Source organism: Podarcis filfolensis (assembly GCF_964270895.1).
Source record: "Podarcis filfolensis genome assembly, chromosome: 9".
Taxonomy (NCBI): Eukaryota; Metazoa; Chordata; class Lepidosauria; order Squamata; family Lacertidae; genus Podarcis; species Podarcis filfolensis.
Genome location: NC_139610.1, coordinates 27,437,596 through 27,454,729, shown reverse-complemented (window position 1 = coordinate 27,454,729; position 17,134 = coordinate 27,437,596). Strand labels below are relative to the sequence as shown.

The 17,134-nt window shown below is 41.3% G+C and overlaps 1 protein-coding gene and 1 long non-coding RNA gene across 20 annotated transcripts in view; one reads left to right on the top strand and one right to left on the bottom strand.

The window, feature by feature from the left end:
* Positions 1-2,052: 2,052 nt before the first annotated feature.
* CCDC110 (coiled-coil domain containing 110) lies at positions 2,053-14,976 on the bottom strand. Of its 12 annotated transcripts, none has more exons than XM_083630244.1 (7): positions 14,934-14,976; positions 14,624-14,722; positions 13,023-13,075; positions 11,486-11,551; positions 10,523-10,633; positions 7,671-9,618; positions 2,053-2,613 (listed from the first exon to the last, which is right to left on the bottom strand). In XM_083630244.1, the coding sequence occupies exons 1-7, from the start codon at positions 14,959-14,961 to the stop codon at positions 2,426-2,428; spliced, it is 2,493 nt and encodes an 830-aa protein (XP_083486370.1). In that variant the 5' UTR covers positions 14,962-14,976; the 3' UTR covers positions 2,053-2,425. The 12 variants fall into 12 exon arrangements, with proteins under 12 accessions (XP_083486370.1, XP_083486368.1, XP_083486364.1 ...); XM_083630242.1 differs by having other exon boundaries at positions 14,831-14,967; XM_083630248.1 differs by lacking the exon at positions 2,053-2,613 and adding an exon at positions 6,761-6,831 and having other exon boundaries at positions 14,831-14,967.
* Positions 14,977-15,086: 110 nt separating this feature from the next.
* The window catches only part of LOC310770300, a 105,474-nt gene continuing 103,426 nt past the window's right edge, over positions 15,087-17,134 (top strand). For 6 of the 8 annotated variants that reach the window (XR_014552031.1, XR_014552032.1, XR_014552033.1 and 3 more), the window contains exons 1-2: positions 15,087-15,211; positions 15,466-15,522. This is a non-coding gene — a long non-coding RNA (uncharacterized lncRNA). The remainder of the gene's footprint in view (positions 15,212-15,465; positions 15,523-17,134) is intronic. The other 2 variants (XR_014552030.1, XR_014552037.1) reach the window with 1 other exon arrangement.

Here is a 17,134-nt window from a genome sequence, read left to right as displayed (position 1 = left end):
TATGGCTAACCTTTGCCAAAACTGTTTACCACACATGACGATGTTTTATGAATATATTCTTTATATATATAAAGAAATAGATAATATATTTACAAATAATGTATATAAAATGTGAAGTATATTTTGGTATAAATATTATTTTGATTGTATGTAGCACTAGCAAAAATAAATACTTGCACTTGATGAACCTCAAGCTTATGTCCAACCATTTACAAAATCTTGTTATGGACATCTAGTCTGGTCCTAGTTAATAGACATTGATCTACTAAAAGCTATTTCTTTGGGTTCCTAAACACTCTAGTATGGCTACAAGAATGGAATCTAGGATATAGGCATGCAGATAAGGGCTGGTTCTGTGCTGTGAGACAAAGGGTGATATCCATTGTGAGTCATGCTCAGAGTAGGCCAATTGAAAACAATGGACACAAGTTAATTGATTTTAGTGGGTCTACTCTGAGTGTGTCTAACACTGGATATCACATTCTCTCTCTTTTTTTTAAATTAAGAGTTTCTAAAATGAAAGTTGAAGATTAAGGAATATCTGGGAATCCAGATCCCCAAAGCCCCCTTCCCATGGTTGCAACTCCAAAAGCTCCATGGTGAGAGACTATTCCAAGTGTTCCATTTCCTCCCTTCTTTTGCTATCATGGTGAAACTTGAAAGTCTGCAGATCTCTCTTCCTTACACCCCTATTCCAATCTAGACTAAGGCTACCAGATTTTTTTCAAAGAATCCAGGGACACTTTTTTTTTTGAAAAGAGAAAAAAAGTTATTAAAAAAAGTTATTTTTAAAGAAAATTAAGAAGTAATATCTTCTCTTCTGTGGTCTCCTCTGTCATGCGGCCTTCTTCTGGGCCCCGGCCTGCTCTCTTGGCGCGCTAGCCGCTGTGGAGTAGGCTTGGCTTGGGCCTGGGCTTGGTGACATGCCCTTGCCCTCCCGGTGCTCTCCTAGCTCTCTTCCTCAGCGGCGGCAGCGGCCCGGCAAGGTCGGGTTCCTCTCTTTTTTCCTCCTTCCTCTTTTTCTCTTCCTTCTCCTCCTCCTCTCCTCCTCCTCCCTGCGTTGGCTCCGGGGTTTTCCTGGCCCCGGAGTGCTGCTGGGCAGTTGGGCAGGTGCTCTCGCTCCCAGCTTGATTTGGGTTGTGGGGTGTGTGTGTGTGTGTGTGTGTGTGAGCGAGCGGTTCCCCCTGTTGACGCGCTGGGCATCCCTGTTTCGCCCTCGACAGTGGCGGCAGTGGCAGTCTCAGCAGCCAGAGCCAGTCTGGTAGTGCAGTTGGCTCAGGCTGTCCTCAGGAGCTGCTCGCTGCTGTGGCGCCCGCCATTTTGCCTCGCCAGAAGTCCCCATATGATGTGTCTTGTGCCGTTGAACCAATCACGCAACATTCATTCTCTAGTAATAAAGCTACAACACTTAAAATATAAATCCGGGGACATTAAATGAAATCTGGGGACATTCCAGGGAAAGATTTTGTCCGGGGACGGATTTGTAAATCCGGGAACTGTCCCTGGGAAACGGGGACATCTGGTAACCATAATCTAGACACAATGCTATTATTGCTTTGATAGGAATGCAGTGGGTGATTAATCAACAGATCCGTTTAAAATGCTTTTGGTCAACTTTAAAATATGATTCTGCTACTCTGGGTAGCAGGGTTTTTATTATTATTTAAAAACATTATTGGTTTACTGGAAGAACTATAAACGGCAGACACTATCTTAGAAGGAGCATTTGTTCCTATGAAAAAGAGAAGAGGAAATGAATTTTCTAAGTAGTCCATTTCCTAAATGCATGATCTAAAAAAAAAAGTGTTTGCCTCTTTTATTATGTTCAATAACTCATATGAATAATTAGCTAAGATGTCCTTAATGGGATGACCTAGTATTATGGTTTCCTGCAAGGTACCCCTAACTTCTACTTTAGTTTTGTTTTTCTCTACCAACTACAAATAGTGTCCAAAGAAACATTGATATAAAGCACAGCAATAATAAAACTCTTTCAAGTGTTTTAAATGCAAAGATTTTTAAATGAAGACTGGTTTGGGTACAATACTCAGATTTTACATTTCACCAGAAATTGTCTTTATTTCCAGTTTGCCTCCTTTTATATTCAGTGAACAATTATGACAAAGCTCAGATGATTACCTCCTTTCTTGGAATTGAAATAGCATAAAATATCATTCAAAACATTGTCAGGTGTTTCATTCTTTGAGGAAAAAGCTCCAGCTGAAACGAATGGGAATAGTATAAAAGTAACCATAAATATGTATTACGTGTGTGCAGCTCAAATCTCTTTCTCATCTACAACCTCAAGTTTGTTTCTTTCATAGTACTTGGATTTCTGATTGCTCTGCTCTTTGTTATGCTTCTCAGGCACAACAATTAGAAAATAGAGTAGTGCTTAACTTCTGTGGGCATAACCCTTAAAGCACTAAGTAGCAGAGCAAATAGTGCTATATTTCTTCCGCACAGCAGTTGGAAAACCTGACTCTTTTATGACGGATGTGGTGCAGCTGACTGAAAAAGCACTGTAGAGCTTCTTGGTGGTGTTGCGCTTCTTTTCTGTATAGAGTTCCTCCTCTTCCAGTTTCTTTCGGATTTCAGAAATCTTTCCACACTCTACCAAATTGGAAATGTTAGGAAAGAAGATAAGATAGCTTTAAGATCTAATGAACTAACCAATTTAATTATTTGCAGTGGAATTCCCACAGCTGATAGGACGTAAAACAAATTTTCCTTCCCTGTTTGATAAGTATATATCTCTCCCTTAGATGTTTAGGAACAAATAATATAGTATGCAGTCTTGAGAGAGACAGGGTAGTTTAACCTTCTCTTCTTCCTAGGTGAGTTAGTGGGGCGCTCAATGTACTCAAAAGTTAGCCTTACAGGAGCTCAATGATTCTGCCAAAGATGAGGACAGAGGGTGTAATCTGTTGACAGACAGACAACATCCCTGCCTTTGCAAGACCTTTTGAACCTTGACCTATGCCCTTAGTGTATAGGAATGTTCTGTGGAGATAGTAGATGTCTAGGAAAGAGATATTTCAGCAACAGCTATCATCTTCCAGTAAAGGACAACATGGTAAGTGCCACACACAAGCAAGTTTATATACTTAATCTGTTTCACATTTAAATGTGGAACAATCATCCTGATTATTGCAGTAATTGTAACCACAACTGAAAGCTTTCTTCTTGTCTGACTTTTTTCGTGTGGATTTTTCTCTGTATTCATAAATACAGAGCAACTAAATTGCCTAAGTCTGTTAATCTACCTAAGCAGAGGCTTGCTCCATTTCAGTTACAAAAGGATGGAGCAGAGCTGATTGGCTCCAATTTACTTGGCATGAAAGTCCCTACCTTTGAACCCTACAGTGAGATTGTTGCCACCCTCTGTAACCCCTAAAGATCTGGAAGACTCAGAATGTTCTGTGAAGGGACTATAGGATGCTGTCACTCACACCTCACTTTTATGCCATGGCAGTAGGTAGGGGGAACCACCAGTGCTACATAGGGACTTACTTGTGCTCTTGCATTGGAGTTGGGAAGGTGATGCCCAATCCTGTGTGCACAGAGCACCAGAAATTGCATTAGGTATAATTATAATTAGAGGGAAGCTTGTTTTAGATGTGTTCTGACACCATCAAGATATTAATTCAATTTTCAAAAAGCAAATGAATGAAATTAGAATTCACATTGTAAACAAAAAGGCCCTAAAATATTCATGCTCTTATACTTTTATGACAGACATAAATCCACCCTCCGCAAGATTTGCAAATATAGACATGAATTGATTGCTTATCTGCAATATAATGCAATTGTCAGATTACAGATATATACACCATTGCATAAAAATGAAATTGCTGCATTGTGTCAGAAGAGGTGTCATAGGTTCACATATTAATTCTTATGGGCAGATAGCAAAGGGTATGAATTTTTTACAAGTTATCACTCTTTCTACTGAAGTAACATTAATGTTAAGTCACTCATAAACTTTTATGGCCTTTTTGTGTGCATGTAAATAATGCAGAGGCTGTTTCAGCAGTCTGTCTGAAATAGTATATCTGTATTTTGCAGTAGGTATGTTTATGACCCCCTGGCATGGACACTATTTGCACAGATGTGGCATTATTCAGTCTGAACAGAATGTGTGGTAAAATAGTTTATATGGACTCCACATAGCAGCAGGTCTAGTGAAGAGACTGGTGCCACTGACAGTAACTGCATATATTTGGTTGATGTGCCATTCTATGGAAAAAATAGCATCTCAAATGCTTTGTGTAACTATGTAGAAAGTCCTAGACACCAGTGGTTTGGATTTGCTTCAGCTTCAGTACCAATTATACTATACATGCATATAAGGTTGGCCAAATCTGAAGGTGTGGCCAACAAATCACAAAAGAAACACAAGGAACAGGCCAAAGATTTGCAAATTTTCAAAATCTGACTACTGTTGTCAAAGAAACATGCTGGGTTATAAACCATGCTTCATAGACTATAGAAATGTACGTAGCAGAAAAATATAGACCCTGGCCGTATTATTGCTAACAATATAACCATCCTGTATTGCAGTGGGTTGCACTAGATTACCCTTGAGGTCCCTTCAATGAGTCTGTGATCATTATTAATCTACAGAATCATCTCAAGGTGAATACAATAAAAACAGCAAAAACTAATAAAAACTCTCGAAGAAGCAGATACATTTTAAACAAAGCTAAAACTACTAAATAGACATTCACATAAAAGATCCATTTATCCAGTTGGGGAAGCCTATCGGAACAAAAATGTCTTCAATTGTTTCCCGAAAGTGCAGGTGGAGACCTGTCATAGTGAGATAACACTATTCCACAGAAGGGGCAGCCACACTCAAAGCCCTGCTCTGAGCAGGCTTCTGAGATCTTTGGAATTTACAGAAGAAATTTGCCAACAGACCACAGTGATCTACTGGGTATATAAGGGCTAAGGCGATCTCTCAAGCAAGCTGGTCCTAAACTTTATGAGGCCTTATATGTTAGAACCAACTCTTTGAACGTGGCCCAGTAGCATATCGGCAGCCAGTACAAATCCTGCAAGCAAACTGTTATATGGTGGTCGTTTGCAATCTAGTCTTGGAGGGCTCCAGCAGCTGCAGATTCCAGACCAACCCCAAGGGCAGCCCTGCAAAGAGCACATTGCAGTAATCAAGCCATGAGGTTACTGATGCATGCACAACTGTGTGCAAGCTATCCTGATCCAGAAATAGCCAGTTATCTTAGCAACTGAAGTTGGTAAAATGAGGTAGGTATCTGAGGTTGGTATCTTGAGCCTCATCCACCACTATAGGTGATAACAGTCTTGGCCCACCTTGAAGAGTTCTGCTGGCCAATTTCTTGAGGACACAGTGGAAGCAGCAAAATAGGTTGCCTTTGCTGCTTTCACTGCCATGCAGCAAGCATGGTTATGTGCTCTTAATGCATGTTCAGTTGTCTTTGCAGTAGTATTTCCGTCACCTGCTTTCTGGCAATCATCCAACCTGTTTCACTGCATGTAGTTCCCCAGTGTACCAGGAAGCCAAATATGCTCCACACTGTCAGAGAGGGCACTCAGGAGCAATCATATCTCTGGTCCTCTGCATCTTAGGGCCCTTAGTGAGACAAGGGCCTTCACAAGATCACCATTTCTATCCACCAGAAAATCTCCCAGAGCATTCAGGAATCCATTGGACTCAAGTCTCCAGATGCAAGCCATTCTAACAGGTTTCCCAGTGCTAAAGGGGTAAGTTGGTACTTTTCACCAGGAAGTAGTCTGACCATGACAGTGGGGTCATCCGAGAGCAAAGGAAATCAACATGGTGCCCTCCAGATGTTGTAGACTATAGCTCCCATCATCGGCCATTGACTGTTGACCATAATGGCTGGGGGCTGTTGGAAATTCACAACATTTGGAGGGTAACAGGTTGTCCTAGAAACTATTAATTCAGTAAGTCAATACAGTCATATCTCATGTTATGTCCGCTTCATGTTACGTTCTTTCAGGTTACGTCCTGCGGCGACCCGGAAGTACCGGAAAGGGTTACTTGCGGGTTTTGCCGCTCACGCATGCGCAGAAGCGGTGAATCACAACCCGCGCATGCGCAGACATGCCACTGCAGGTTGCTCTCTTTTCATGTTGTGAACGGGCCTCCAGAACGGATCCCGTTCGCAACCAGAGGTACCACTGTATTAGTGCAACTTCACTATGGCATTCATATAGAAATATATAAGATTGTGTTTTACATACATTTCATCTTACTTCTGAGCAGGCAGGCATAGGCTTGTGGTGTAAAGCATTTTAAAATGTGTGTATATTGTGCATAGCTGCTACCAAAATTTACAATGATTAATTGGATTGAGCTAACAGGATTTAATGTCAAAAGGAAATATTTTTTATCTTCTCATATGGCCTGCTCTTTGGAAGTAATACAAACTACTTTGATGCATGTAGGATATGAAACATATTTGACTGATGCACTCTTCCCTATATAGTTGTCTCAATGTGGTGGTTTTGTTTCCAGGTATTGCTAGAACTTGATGTTATATTTCTGTAGCTTCTGCTAGTTCATCAGGCTACATTATTGCTTGTTTAGCCATCAGATATGTATATACTATACTATACTGGATTAGGCAACAATATGATGTGAAAAAAGAGGTGTAAAACTTCATTATCATTAGTTACCTGTAAAACATCATCCCAATTTGTTATTCAAAGACTTAAGGGGAAATGGTAGTAAATGGATAGGAGAGTTTAAAAACAGGTTTCAAAGAAGAAAATTTTATTATGCTTTCTTTGAAGGACAGATTGTTGGAGTTTGTCTGGAACTGCCTGGAAAAAAAGACAGCTTTCTTTAAGAAAACCCCCCCTGAGCAATTCACTGTTGGAGACTGTGGTATCTACAAACCTATATAACCATGGTGTCTCAGGAATCAATCAAATAAGTCACTGAAGCTAATGCTAATATTTCACTGATGGTAGGTTAGTTTAAACCAATTCCAAAAGCAATCAAAGCTAATAATTTTTATGATCAGCTCTTTATCAACATTAAATAAATTTCTCCCAGTTTGTTTATGACTTAAATGAGTAAAAAGCATCTGTCAGGATCATATTCTACACACATTTCAGAGAAAAGGTCACTTTAAAAACTATTTTCCTACCAGAACTATAAATTTATAAAAAGCTGAATTCATTGAATTTTTTTATATGTAACACAGACAAAATCAAATGTGTTTTAAAAATCAGCTATACCTAGCAATTTCTCTCAGTACTGGTTGTGGCTGAAAATATCTATAGATTGAGTGCACAATATTTCTCCCACACAAGTCCAGCTGTGTCCAGACCTCATGCTCAGGTCTGTAATACTTCTGGGCCAAGGGCATATTGAGAAGGGGGACCACTAATGACTATAGGAGTTATATACCTGGGTGCACTTCAAGAAATGACTGGCTTGCACATGTCCAAGGGTCTTGCCTGAGCGGGAGGGGAAAGGCCTGATGAATTGCACTCTAACATTTCAGGCATTGCCAGTGATTTCTTGTTGTTTTTAATCTAAGCATTTGTTCCTTTATTTTACATTAACCCTAAGGATGATACCAACTGTCATTTTCCTTAGAATAATAAAGACTTAGAACTGAGTTGAATTTCACATATCAGAAAGCAAAACATACCTGGTGAGTTATGTATTAAAGAAATATGCTGATAGCTAGATATTTCTTCACAGATTTCACTGGGATCTGCAAATTGGTCGTTTTGCTTTTGGCTTCTGGAATTATGCCTTTGCTTAAATTGTTGATCGACCAAAGCCGTAACTTGGTCCCTGAGGCTGGCATTATTCTTTTGGAGACGGCGTGCTTCAAACTGGAACACATCTCTCTCATTCTCTGTAGAGCGTATTTCATTTTCCATCAGCAGGAGCTGCTCGCTCAGTAGTCTTGTTTTATTTCTGCAATCAGAAGCCTCCTGTTTATATGCATTCAGCTCCTTTTTAAGAACGTGGTTTTCGTCTGTCATGTCTGCTACGACCATCCTCATCCTCTCACACTCTCGTTCCATGTTTGACAAGTTAGTTTTCAAAACTCCGATTTCTATTTTTGTACTTTTACGTTCCATCAGAAGTTTTTCTTCAGTATTAGTTCTGCCTGACTGGGCCTCTTCAAGCCCCTTCTGCAGGACTTCTTTCACAGTGAGCACCTCCTGCAATGCCTTTTCAAGACTCTGTTTTTCATCTTTAAGCGACTGTGTCATCCTAATAAGAGCCTCCAGATTCGATAGTGTAGTTTTCTCATTTATCTTCAGTTGTTGCATTTCATTCTGGTTTTCTCCAACCACCTTTTCTAACAAACCCTTGTTGTCTGTTAGCTGAAGTACTTCCCCGCCTAGCTTCTTATTTTCTTCTTGAAGGGTTGAAACTTGTTTTTCCAATTTTTTTAAGGACACAATCAGATCGCTTTTTTCATGTGTGGAAAAAGCCAAGGTTTCCTGTGTTTTCTGGTCTTTCTGTTGCAAATCATTTATCTCAGACATCATACGTTGATTCTCAGAATAAAGCTGCTCCTGCTTTTCTTCCAGAGCTGACTTTTGCTGTTGAAACTCCTTGCATTTCTTCAGGAGTCTTTTCACTTCTTTAAGGCATTCCTTGCAATCTTCTTCAGATTTAACTAGCCTTTCTTGAAGGCTATTCTTCTCATCATGCAAATCCTTGATTTGCTTCTGATATTTTGAATTTTGCTCTGTCAGAGACTGTATAACGTCAGTAAGAGGTTTTGATTCATTTTCATCTTCATGGCTCATCACCTTATTACAGACATGTTCAGATTCTCTGTCAGATGTCTCTAACCATCTAACTTTTTTAGCATATTCATCAGACACAGCACCACAGAATTCCTGGTGCTTTCTGAGCTCTTGGTTTGTGCTAAGCTGCTGCCTTGGTTGGTCTATCTTTGTTGGTCTGTATTTGGATAGGAAATTCATCTGTCGCTTTCTATCATATGCTGCTTGTGCAGTATTTTCTTTAATATGCAACTCATCGGAATCCTCTAGTTCTGAAATCCCCTTAGGCTTAAAATCCTCATATGACATTCCCTTTTCTATTAGATCCTGTTCTGACAGATAACCAGAATCATTGTCTTTACCACTCATAACATTAGGAGAGTTTTGAAGTTCAAAAGTAAATAGTTCATGCCTACAGGTCTTTTTGCTGTCCACTTTCGTATCCTTGAAAGAAGAACTCACACTCTCAGTCAAGGACTCCTCTTCCTCTTCATCCTCATACTTACGGAATGCCACGCACACTTTAGGTTCATCCTGATTTTTCTTCTCCCTTCGAAGAGTCCTCTCTTCTGCTTCCAAACCAACAAAAGATGGGGAGGAAAAGTTGTTGGCAGACCTCTTCAATATTTGGTCAGTATTCCAAGGCAGAATACCTTTATTTCTACACGTTGGGGAATGGTTTTCAACTGCTATATATTTTGATAGAACCTGATCTGGAATGCGTTCACCTGTGACCGGCTTTCCAAATACAGTGTTGAAATTGGTTTGTAGACAATTACTGGCACCTGGTCTGTTACCAAGATGAAGTTTTTTCTTCAACGGAAGCGCTTCTTGATGCCCTCTTGGCTGAGAGAGGTAGAAGGGGATAACAGTCAGATCAGAAGGCCTTCAGTATTTAACAACCGAGGAAACATAGCTAGGAACCACCAATGAGTTGCATAGAGTGGCTGTTTTCAAAAGGGAATATAGGTTTTGATGCAGATTTTATTCCACAGAATCACTGCCCCCTGACATCTGCACCTTTCTCTCTTTGCAACTGCCTGAACAGCATTTGAAAGTATGCTAGTCCTCCCCAATTTATGACCTCTAGTTACTGCCTCCCTTTCCTTTTGTGTCCCTTCTCCTCTCCTTTCCATCTTTAGTTCTTGTGTGTGGGTGCTTGTTTTTAAGATGGTAGGGCTGTGGGCAGGGTTGGTTTGTTTGAATATAATCATTGTACACTATCTAGCCTTTAAGGTATTTTAAAAATAATTAATAATAGGGAAAAGCAAAGAGTAATTCAACAAGGAAGTGGGTTGTGCACAGATGCAGTTTGCAACTGCTTGGGAAAGACCCTGGAGAGAAGGAGCCATAGAGAGTGGTGGGAAGGTGGGGACCTTCAGTCCTTGCAACTGTTTCATTGGGGCAAGACCTACTGGATCACTAGGCCTGTTTGGTTTCTTTGAATAAAGAGCTACCATGTTTTTGTTTTATTGCTGACCTACGCCTGACTCTAGCTCCTGACCTCAGGAAACTGGGGCATTTATATCCAAGATTGTAATGTCACAAAGTCAAAGAGAATTAATTATATCCTAAGTGGCAGTACACTTGGTCTCTACTTTATGGAGCACTATGGTGCATATTACATGGACTGCTCTCTGGATCAGAAATGATGGTAAATTCAGCTGAAGGATTAGTTCCTTTGAACCGTAAAATGCCATTATATAATTATTATCAGCAAAACAAAACAAAGCAAAACAACCCCACATACCATAGTAATGTTGATAGGCGAGCTGGTCAAAGGTAAATTGTCTGGAATAAATTCTGGGCTCTTCATATCAGTTATATTTTTATTAAGTATATGGTTGATTTCAGACTGAACCTGAAGAAACAGGAAGTGAGATAGTTATCCTTCTCCTGCTTTCATCCTTTTTATATTGGCTTAAAGGCAGAGGTGGAAAGCTGTGGCCCTCAAGACATTGTTGGACTCCAGCTTGTATCATCTCCAAGAAGCATGGCCAGTAGTCAAGGATGGTGGGAATTGTATTAGCCCGCTAATATGGGGAGAACCACACCCACGTTTTAAGCCTGGTAGCAACTTATTTTTATTCTTAAAAATACTTGAGTACAAATCTATGCATGTCACTTACCCAGAAGTAAGTTCCACTGCGTTCAGTGGGACTTCCCACTATCACCCCACCCTACAGCATTTACAGAATTTAAATATTTAGTATTATTATCGGATGTGTTGCTGGATAGCAAACCATGGTATCTCTGACTATACTATTTACTGTGGAACCCCTGAAAAAATAATAATAATATTTATATATGCATATATTGTTGGCAAGCATGACCAATCCCTTCTTGCTTCCACAATGGGAAAACCCCAAAGTTTATCAGAACTTTGATATATACGTATAACCATATCTCGTAGGAATGGGAATCGTTGGAAAAAGTAAAGGGAAGGTGATTTGACACTTGAAACGGCCTTCTTCACCACAGGCATTTATACAAAGCGTTCAATAGTCAGCCAGCTGCAGTTTATCTACTATCTGGAACTGGGGAACCAACTGGCAGATGATCATTGCAAGGAATTTTGAGAGGATGAGGTGATCCAGAGCAGGAGAATAACAAGAAAAAGTTGACATGCAAAAGCAACATGCGAATATTAGAGGCCTTTAGAAAGGTTGTGCATTGAATGAGGAATTAAACCTTGTTTAGGGCTTGGTCTTACCATGCTGACATTCTGCAAAGTTTGTTGTCGAAGGGCTTGAAATGAATCCAACTGCTGTTGTAAGATCTATATTGTAAAATTAATTAATTAGACATATTCTGCAATAGCCTGCACTTTTTCTTCCTATGCCTAGATTGTGATCTTTACTTGCTATTTATTATCTTACCAGATATAAACTGCATACCATTGTAGCAGGAGGAAATTGTTGAAGGTATGGCAGGGCACAATGGCAGAGCCAAATCCAGGCCTGATCACTGATCTGACACCAAGCTGGCGCAGCCATCAGGTCCAGATTAGGTCTCATGCCACTGCACAACAGTACTGAGACCTGCTCAGGATCCTATGCATCCCATGCCAGCTCAGATCTGCCCCCAGAACACATTTTGATTTTTTCCACTGACTCCTGCTGGTGGGACTCCTCTTTGCTGGCTGGCTAAACTGGGCAGAGAAGGAATTTGATTGCTCTGTTAGACAGTGATCTCTCTTTAGGCCATGTAGGCCACCCTGTTTAGGGAAGCTTTTAATGTTTAATAGGTTATTGTATTTTAGTGCTCTGTTGGAACCGCCCAGAGTGGCTGGGGAAACCCAGCCAGATGGCCAGGGTATAAATAATAAATAAATTAAATTAATGTACAGTTTTGAAAACAGTTGATCTAGGTATATTTGATATCTGTATTGTGCATGTTGAATCCTGTACTATGTTCACAACATTGCTGCCAAAAGAAAAGTCATATCTTTGGATTGGGTTATCCAAATGCTTCAGGATAATGAGGCAAGCCCATGTTCTCTTTTTATCTTAAAGAAACACAAACATTAAAAACCTACCTGTACAGAGCTGCCTTCAGATGTCTTCTAAAAGTCAGATATACATTTAATTCCTTGACATCTGATGGGTGTTCCACAGGGCAGGCACCACTACTGAGAAGGCCCTCTGCCTGGTTTCCTGTAACCTTACAATGAGGGAACCCCCAGAAGGCCCTTGGAGCTGGATCTCAGTGTCCAGACTGAACAATGGGGGTAGAGATGCTCCTTCGGGTATACAGGGCCAAAGCCATTTAGGGCTTTAAAAGTCAGCACCAATACTTTTAATTGTGCTCAGAAATGTACTGGGAGCCAATGTAGATCTTTTAGGACTGTTGTTATATGGTCCAGGTGGCCACTCCCAGTCACCAGTGTGGCAGCCGCACTCTGGATTAGTTGTAGTTTCTGAGTCACCTTCAAAGGTAGCCCCATGTAGAGTGCATTGCAACAGTCCAAGCGGGAGGTAACCAGAGCATGTAAAATTATGGCAATCCAGTGTGCAGGCAGGCAGGCAGGGTCCCAGCTGGTGCACCTGATGGAGCTGGTAGACAGCTGCAGGAGCACAGGCTGGACAATCCTAACAACATATTATGTAAGAACAAGGCAACAGCCTAAAGAACTTTAGTAAGGTTAAAATCCATACTGAACCACCTTCTCTTCTAGCCATTATGTATGTATTTTAGCAAGGATATTATCCCTCAGCCAGCCCCCCAAAATTCAAAACAGATAAACTTACTTTTAATGCTGATGGTGGCTGGACTTGCCCATCTCTTCCTGAAGCAGATTTATCTGAAAAATCAGTGCAATAAGCCCTGAAGAATATAATGTTGGAAGTCTGGAGGCTTTAAACTTTGGTACTTTGACCAGGAGTGGAGAATCTATGACCCTTAAGATGCTATTGGACTCCAACCCCATCAGCCCCAGCTAGCATGGTCAGTGGTCAGCAATGGTAGGAGCTCAACAGCTTTTGGAAAACTACATAATCACTATGACCTAGACCAAGAGTGTGTTCCCTAAATCAAGAACATCTTAATGAATATTTACACTTGTTCCTTCTGACATTCTGTATTTTTATGTGCCTCTTTCGTTCTTAGTAAGCATGTTCAGTATTCATGCCAAAGTGGGAACAAATATAAGTTACTTTTTTGTTACCTCCATAAAAGTCATAATTTCTAAGGCTTGGAAATTTACATATTAGTCCTAAGCCTGTTTGAAACACTATATCCAGCAGTAAATTTGTCATTGTATAATCTGGTTGATACTAGAAGATATTCCAGAATATTTTATTCCTGAGAAATAGAGAAAAATATATGAACAGACCTGCCACTGGATAGCTCAGGCAGTAGAGCATGAGACTCTTAATCTCAGGGTTGTGGGTTCCAGTCCCACATTGGGCAAAAAGATTCCTGCTGTGCTGGGGCTTGTAACTCTAGAATTCTATGATTCTCTCAACTGAGTCCATGTGCCTATATGTCAAATGTTCCACAGCCATAAGGAATCATTTATGGTGCACAGCTTGTTGCTTTTGTGTAATAGTATTCAACAGGGTCAAAGATGTGTTCTCCTGCCAGTTTAGCCTTTGTTGCTGTGGTTGACTTAAACCCTCCTCCCCCACTTGGCTTTTGCCCATGGAGGGTGAAACCGACAGCCCTCCCTCCCTCCCATTCATTTCTCCCCATGTGTCATGTCTTTGTGGGCCATCTTAGTACTGATTTTGGTAAGCCCCTCCAACAGCCTTTTAAACCAGTGTTTCCCAAACTTGGATCTCCGGCTGGTTTTTTGCACCACAACTCCCATCATCCCTATAGCTGGCAGGACCCGTGGCCAGGGATGATGGGAATTGTAGTCCCCAAACCGCTGGAGACCCACATTTGGGAGACACTGTTTTAAACTAAAGTGCAGGGGTATAAATCCCATAAATAAATAAGTGGCATTGCCCTGCTGACCACAGGAAAAAGAAAATTGGCACTCAGTGGCACCTTAGTTCTGGAGGTTGGGGACAGCTGTGGAAGTGAAGTACTTTACTGCTGGTTACTGCTAGAGTAAGCAGTTTGGGGAGAGAGGTGCAAGGGCGCATCCGGGTGCTGAAGTCTGCTAGTAATGATTTTTTAAAAAACTTATTTTCACATTATGATGGAGGAAGGGTGCAGGGAAACATCTCACAGAGGGTGGGTACAATAACCCACCACGGCGCGGTGCTGTTGCAGGAAATTACATCATTGCGCATCGCAGCATCCCTACACCAACCAGGGAGGAGGACAGGGCAGCATTTTCAACAACAATAATAAAAGTGTCATCATAGGCCTGTCGACGTCCAGGTGAGAGGAGCCGGCTCACCTGCAGCTGAGGCGTCTTGGCGCCCCACGGGAGAGCCTTTCTCTTCCTCCCGCAGCCTCCCGAAACTGGGGGCGCCCGTCCTGCCGCACTCCTGGGTTCCTGCAACGCAGCTTTGCGTTAATACTGTTAATATAGATGTCTCCTGCCGGAAGCTTTCCCCGCCCTCCCGGCTAACTTTTAACCCCTCCCCGCTCCCGCCTGACTCACTATAGCCAACACCGGCTCTCATCATTCCTCCTCGCGTGCGCCCGCACGATCCTCGTCCCATTCAAACTGAGGCTCTCAGGCTTTCTAACCGCCACTCGGCTACCTGGGGTTGCTAAGGAACGTGTTTCCATAGAGACGGGGGGGGCGCGAGGGAAGGTTGCTTGTGCAGCGTTCTCTACGTCACGCGTCGTTTCGCTACGCCCCCTGGAGGCCGCGCGCTACCCCTGCAGGATTCTGAGGTAAATTCTGAGGTAGATTCGAAAAGTTGGAATAACCGTCATTTTAGATGTTCGTTAAACGGATTTTGTCACCTGGGGAGTTGTAGAGCAAAGCACCTGAGCACCCAGGGGTGAGGGACACACCGTATTATGAGTTTCTACAGTACGTTAAATGTGTGGGATTCATTAGTCCAAAAAGGTGGTTCTTGTTCTTGTTCTATTTTGCCTTTTAAGATCCAAGCCTTCTCAAGGCTGGTGGCGCTGTGCAAAATAAGAAATCCCAGATTGAAACATAAATGCAATAAGTATAGAAGAATCCATAGAACAGAATCAGACTGAAATTCTGCCAGCTATTAAACCAGTACGTAGTAATAATAATAATAATAATAATAATAATAATGGCTTTTTTTTTTTTAGTCAGAACTCTCAGGTGGGTGCCATTTCCATTATAAGAGAACGAGGGAGAAGTTCATGGTGAGTTCCGGCACCTTTTTTTCTAGAAAAATAGCATTAATAATAATAATAAAGTTTTATCTGTTTGAAAACTTCAAAAAAAGGAAACCAAAGTTGAGGGGGAGGCGAGAGAGTTCCTAAAATTATAAAGATCTGAAAACTAGGGACACTATTTCTTGGTTGTTTTAAGTTCAGGTCTCTTAAACTACAGGAAATATTGTAATGTAGCCCCACTATTAAGGGTCTCCAAATAGTTCTAGCATTTAGAACACGGTTAGCAAACCCTTCCTACACCTGTTCCACAGCAGCTGAGAAGTCCAACCAAATGGGCTCGATCCCAACAATATTATACAACAGCGTATATGTTACTGCTATATTTAAAAGTTTACTCTGCATTGTGATTTTGCTGGTACCTTTGTTTGTTATAATGGTTTTGACTAGCATATAAAATTAGACCTGGCATGATGTCACCATTGTCGTGTGGTAGCAGCAGCAACACTTCTCCTTTCCATTCCAGTAGATTCTTATAGAGAACAAAAAGATTCTGTCTCATTTATTTTAATATAGCAGGAATTGAGTCTTATATGTCAGTGTTTCGTGACTGCAGGCTCAATATCTATTTCACTGGAGAAGGAAGATTTTCTGTGTTCACAGTGAGACCTATCCTTCCTGTAACCCATGGGTGAAAGCAAATTTTATAACTTGCTTTGCTTACAGAAGGTTCCAGGATGAACCCCAAGCCATCTCCAGATAGGGCTGGGAAAGGTCCCTGGTTGAAACCCTGGTGAGCTGCTGCCAGTCAGTGTAGACAATACTGAGCTAGATGGATTGATGGGCTGACTTAATATAAGGCAGTTTCTTATGTTTCTATGTGCACTCCCTACCGCTTAAGCCTCCAGCTGAAGAAATGGTACCTTGACATGGTAGGGCCTGTCTTAGGAAATTTATTAGTTGCTGTGGCAACTGTGCTTTTATTTTCCCCCACACATAGAATAAGGGAGGTGATGGACACAGTTTGGCCCAGATAGCAGCAACTTTTCAGTCGACCACTGCAATTGGCAAGTTGACAGTTGTGCAATTCAGTCATTTTAGACTTTGGATTTAAGGCAGGGAGGCCTCCACAGATGATAATGGTTTACTTCACTGACTTCAAAATATAGTAAGCCATTGCTGTTGCCTTTGGGGCCCTGGAACTCCACTGCAGGTTGATACAGATAACCAAGGTACCCTAGGATAGTTTGGTCATCTGTCTGGGCTCTCTTTGTGAGGATTGCCACACTGACAATGTAGATTTTTTATTATTGGGAAGACCAAACACCTGTCCTTGTAAGGTAACTCACCAGAGTTAATCTCTCCCCCAACATCTACAGCTAGCCTGTATTTAACTTGCTGAATGACCCCACAGTAAGTGTCGTGTGCTGGCAGAAACCTCTGGCACACAACCAAACATGGTTCACATATCTTATGCTACTTGTGTCTCTGTTGGGAAAACGATATGCATCGTGCCCTCTGATGGCTTTATTCTCCAGCTCTTTCCTTTCCTCTGAGAACTCAATTCACAAGTACTTTTTGCAATCTCTTCTCATGTATTTGTTTTGAATGTACTCCGAACCACTACTCTTTCCTCAACAAA

Coding starts and splice junctions, on each gene's coding strand:
- CCDC110 (XM_083630238.1), bottom strand. CDS start 14,891: ATGGGACGAGGATCGTGCGGGCGCACGCGAGGAGGAATGATGAGAGCC. Junction 13,076..14,623: donor CCAAGACGCCTCAGCTGCAG/GTGAGCCGGCTC, acceptor CTGATTTTTCAG/ATAAATCTGCTTCAGGAAGA. Junction 10,634..11,485: donor CTTTGCAGAATGTCAGCATG/GTAAGACCAAGC, acceptor CTGTTTCTTCAG/GTTCAGTCTGAAATCAACCA.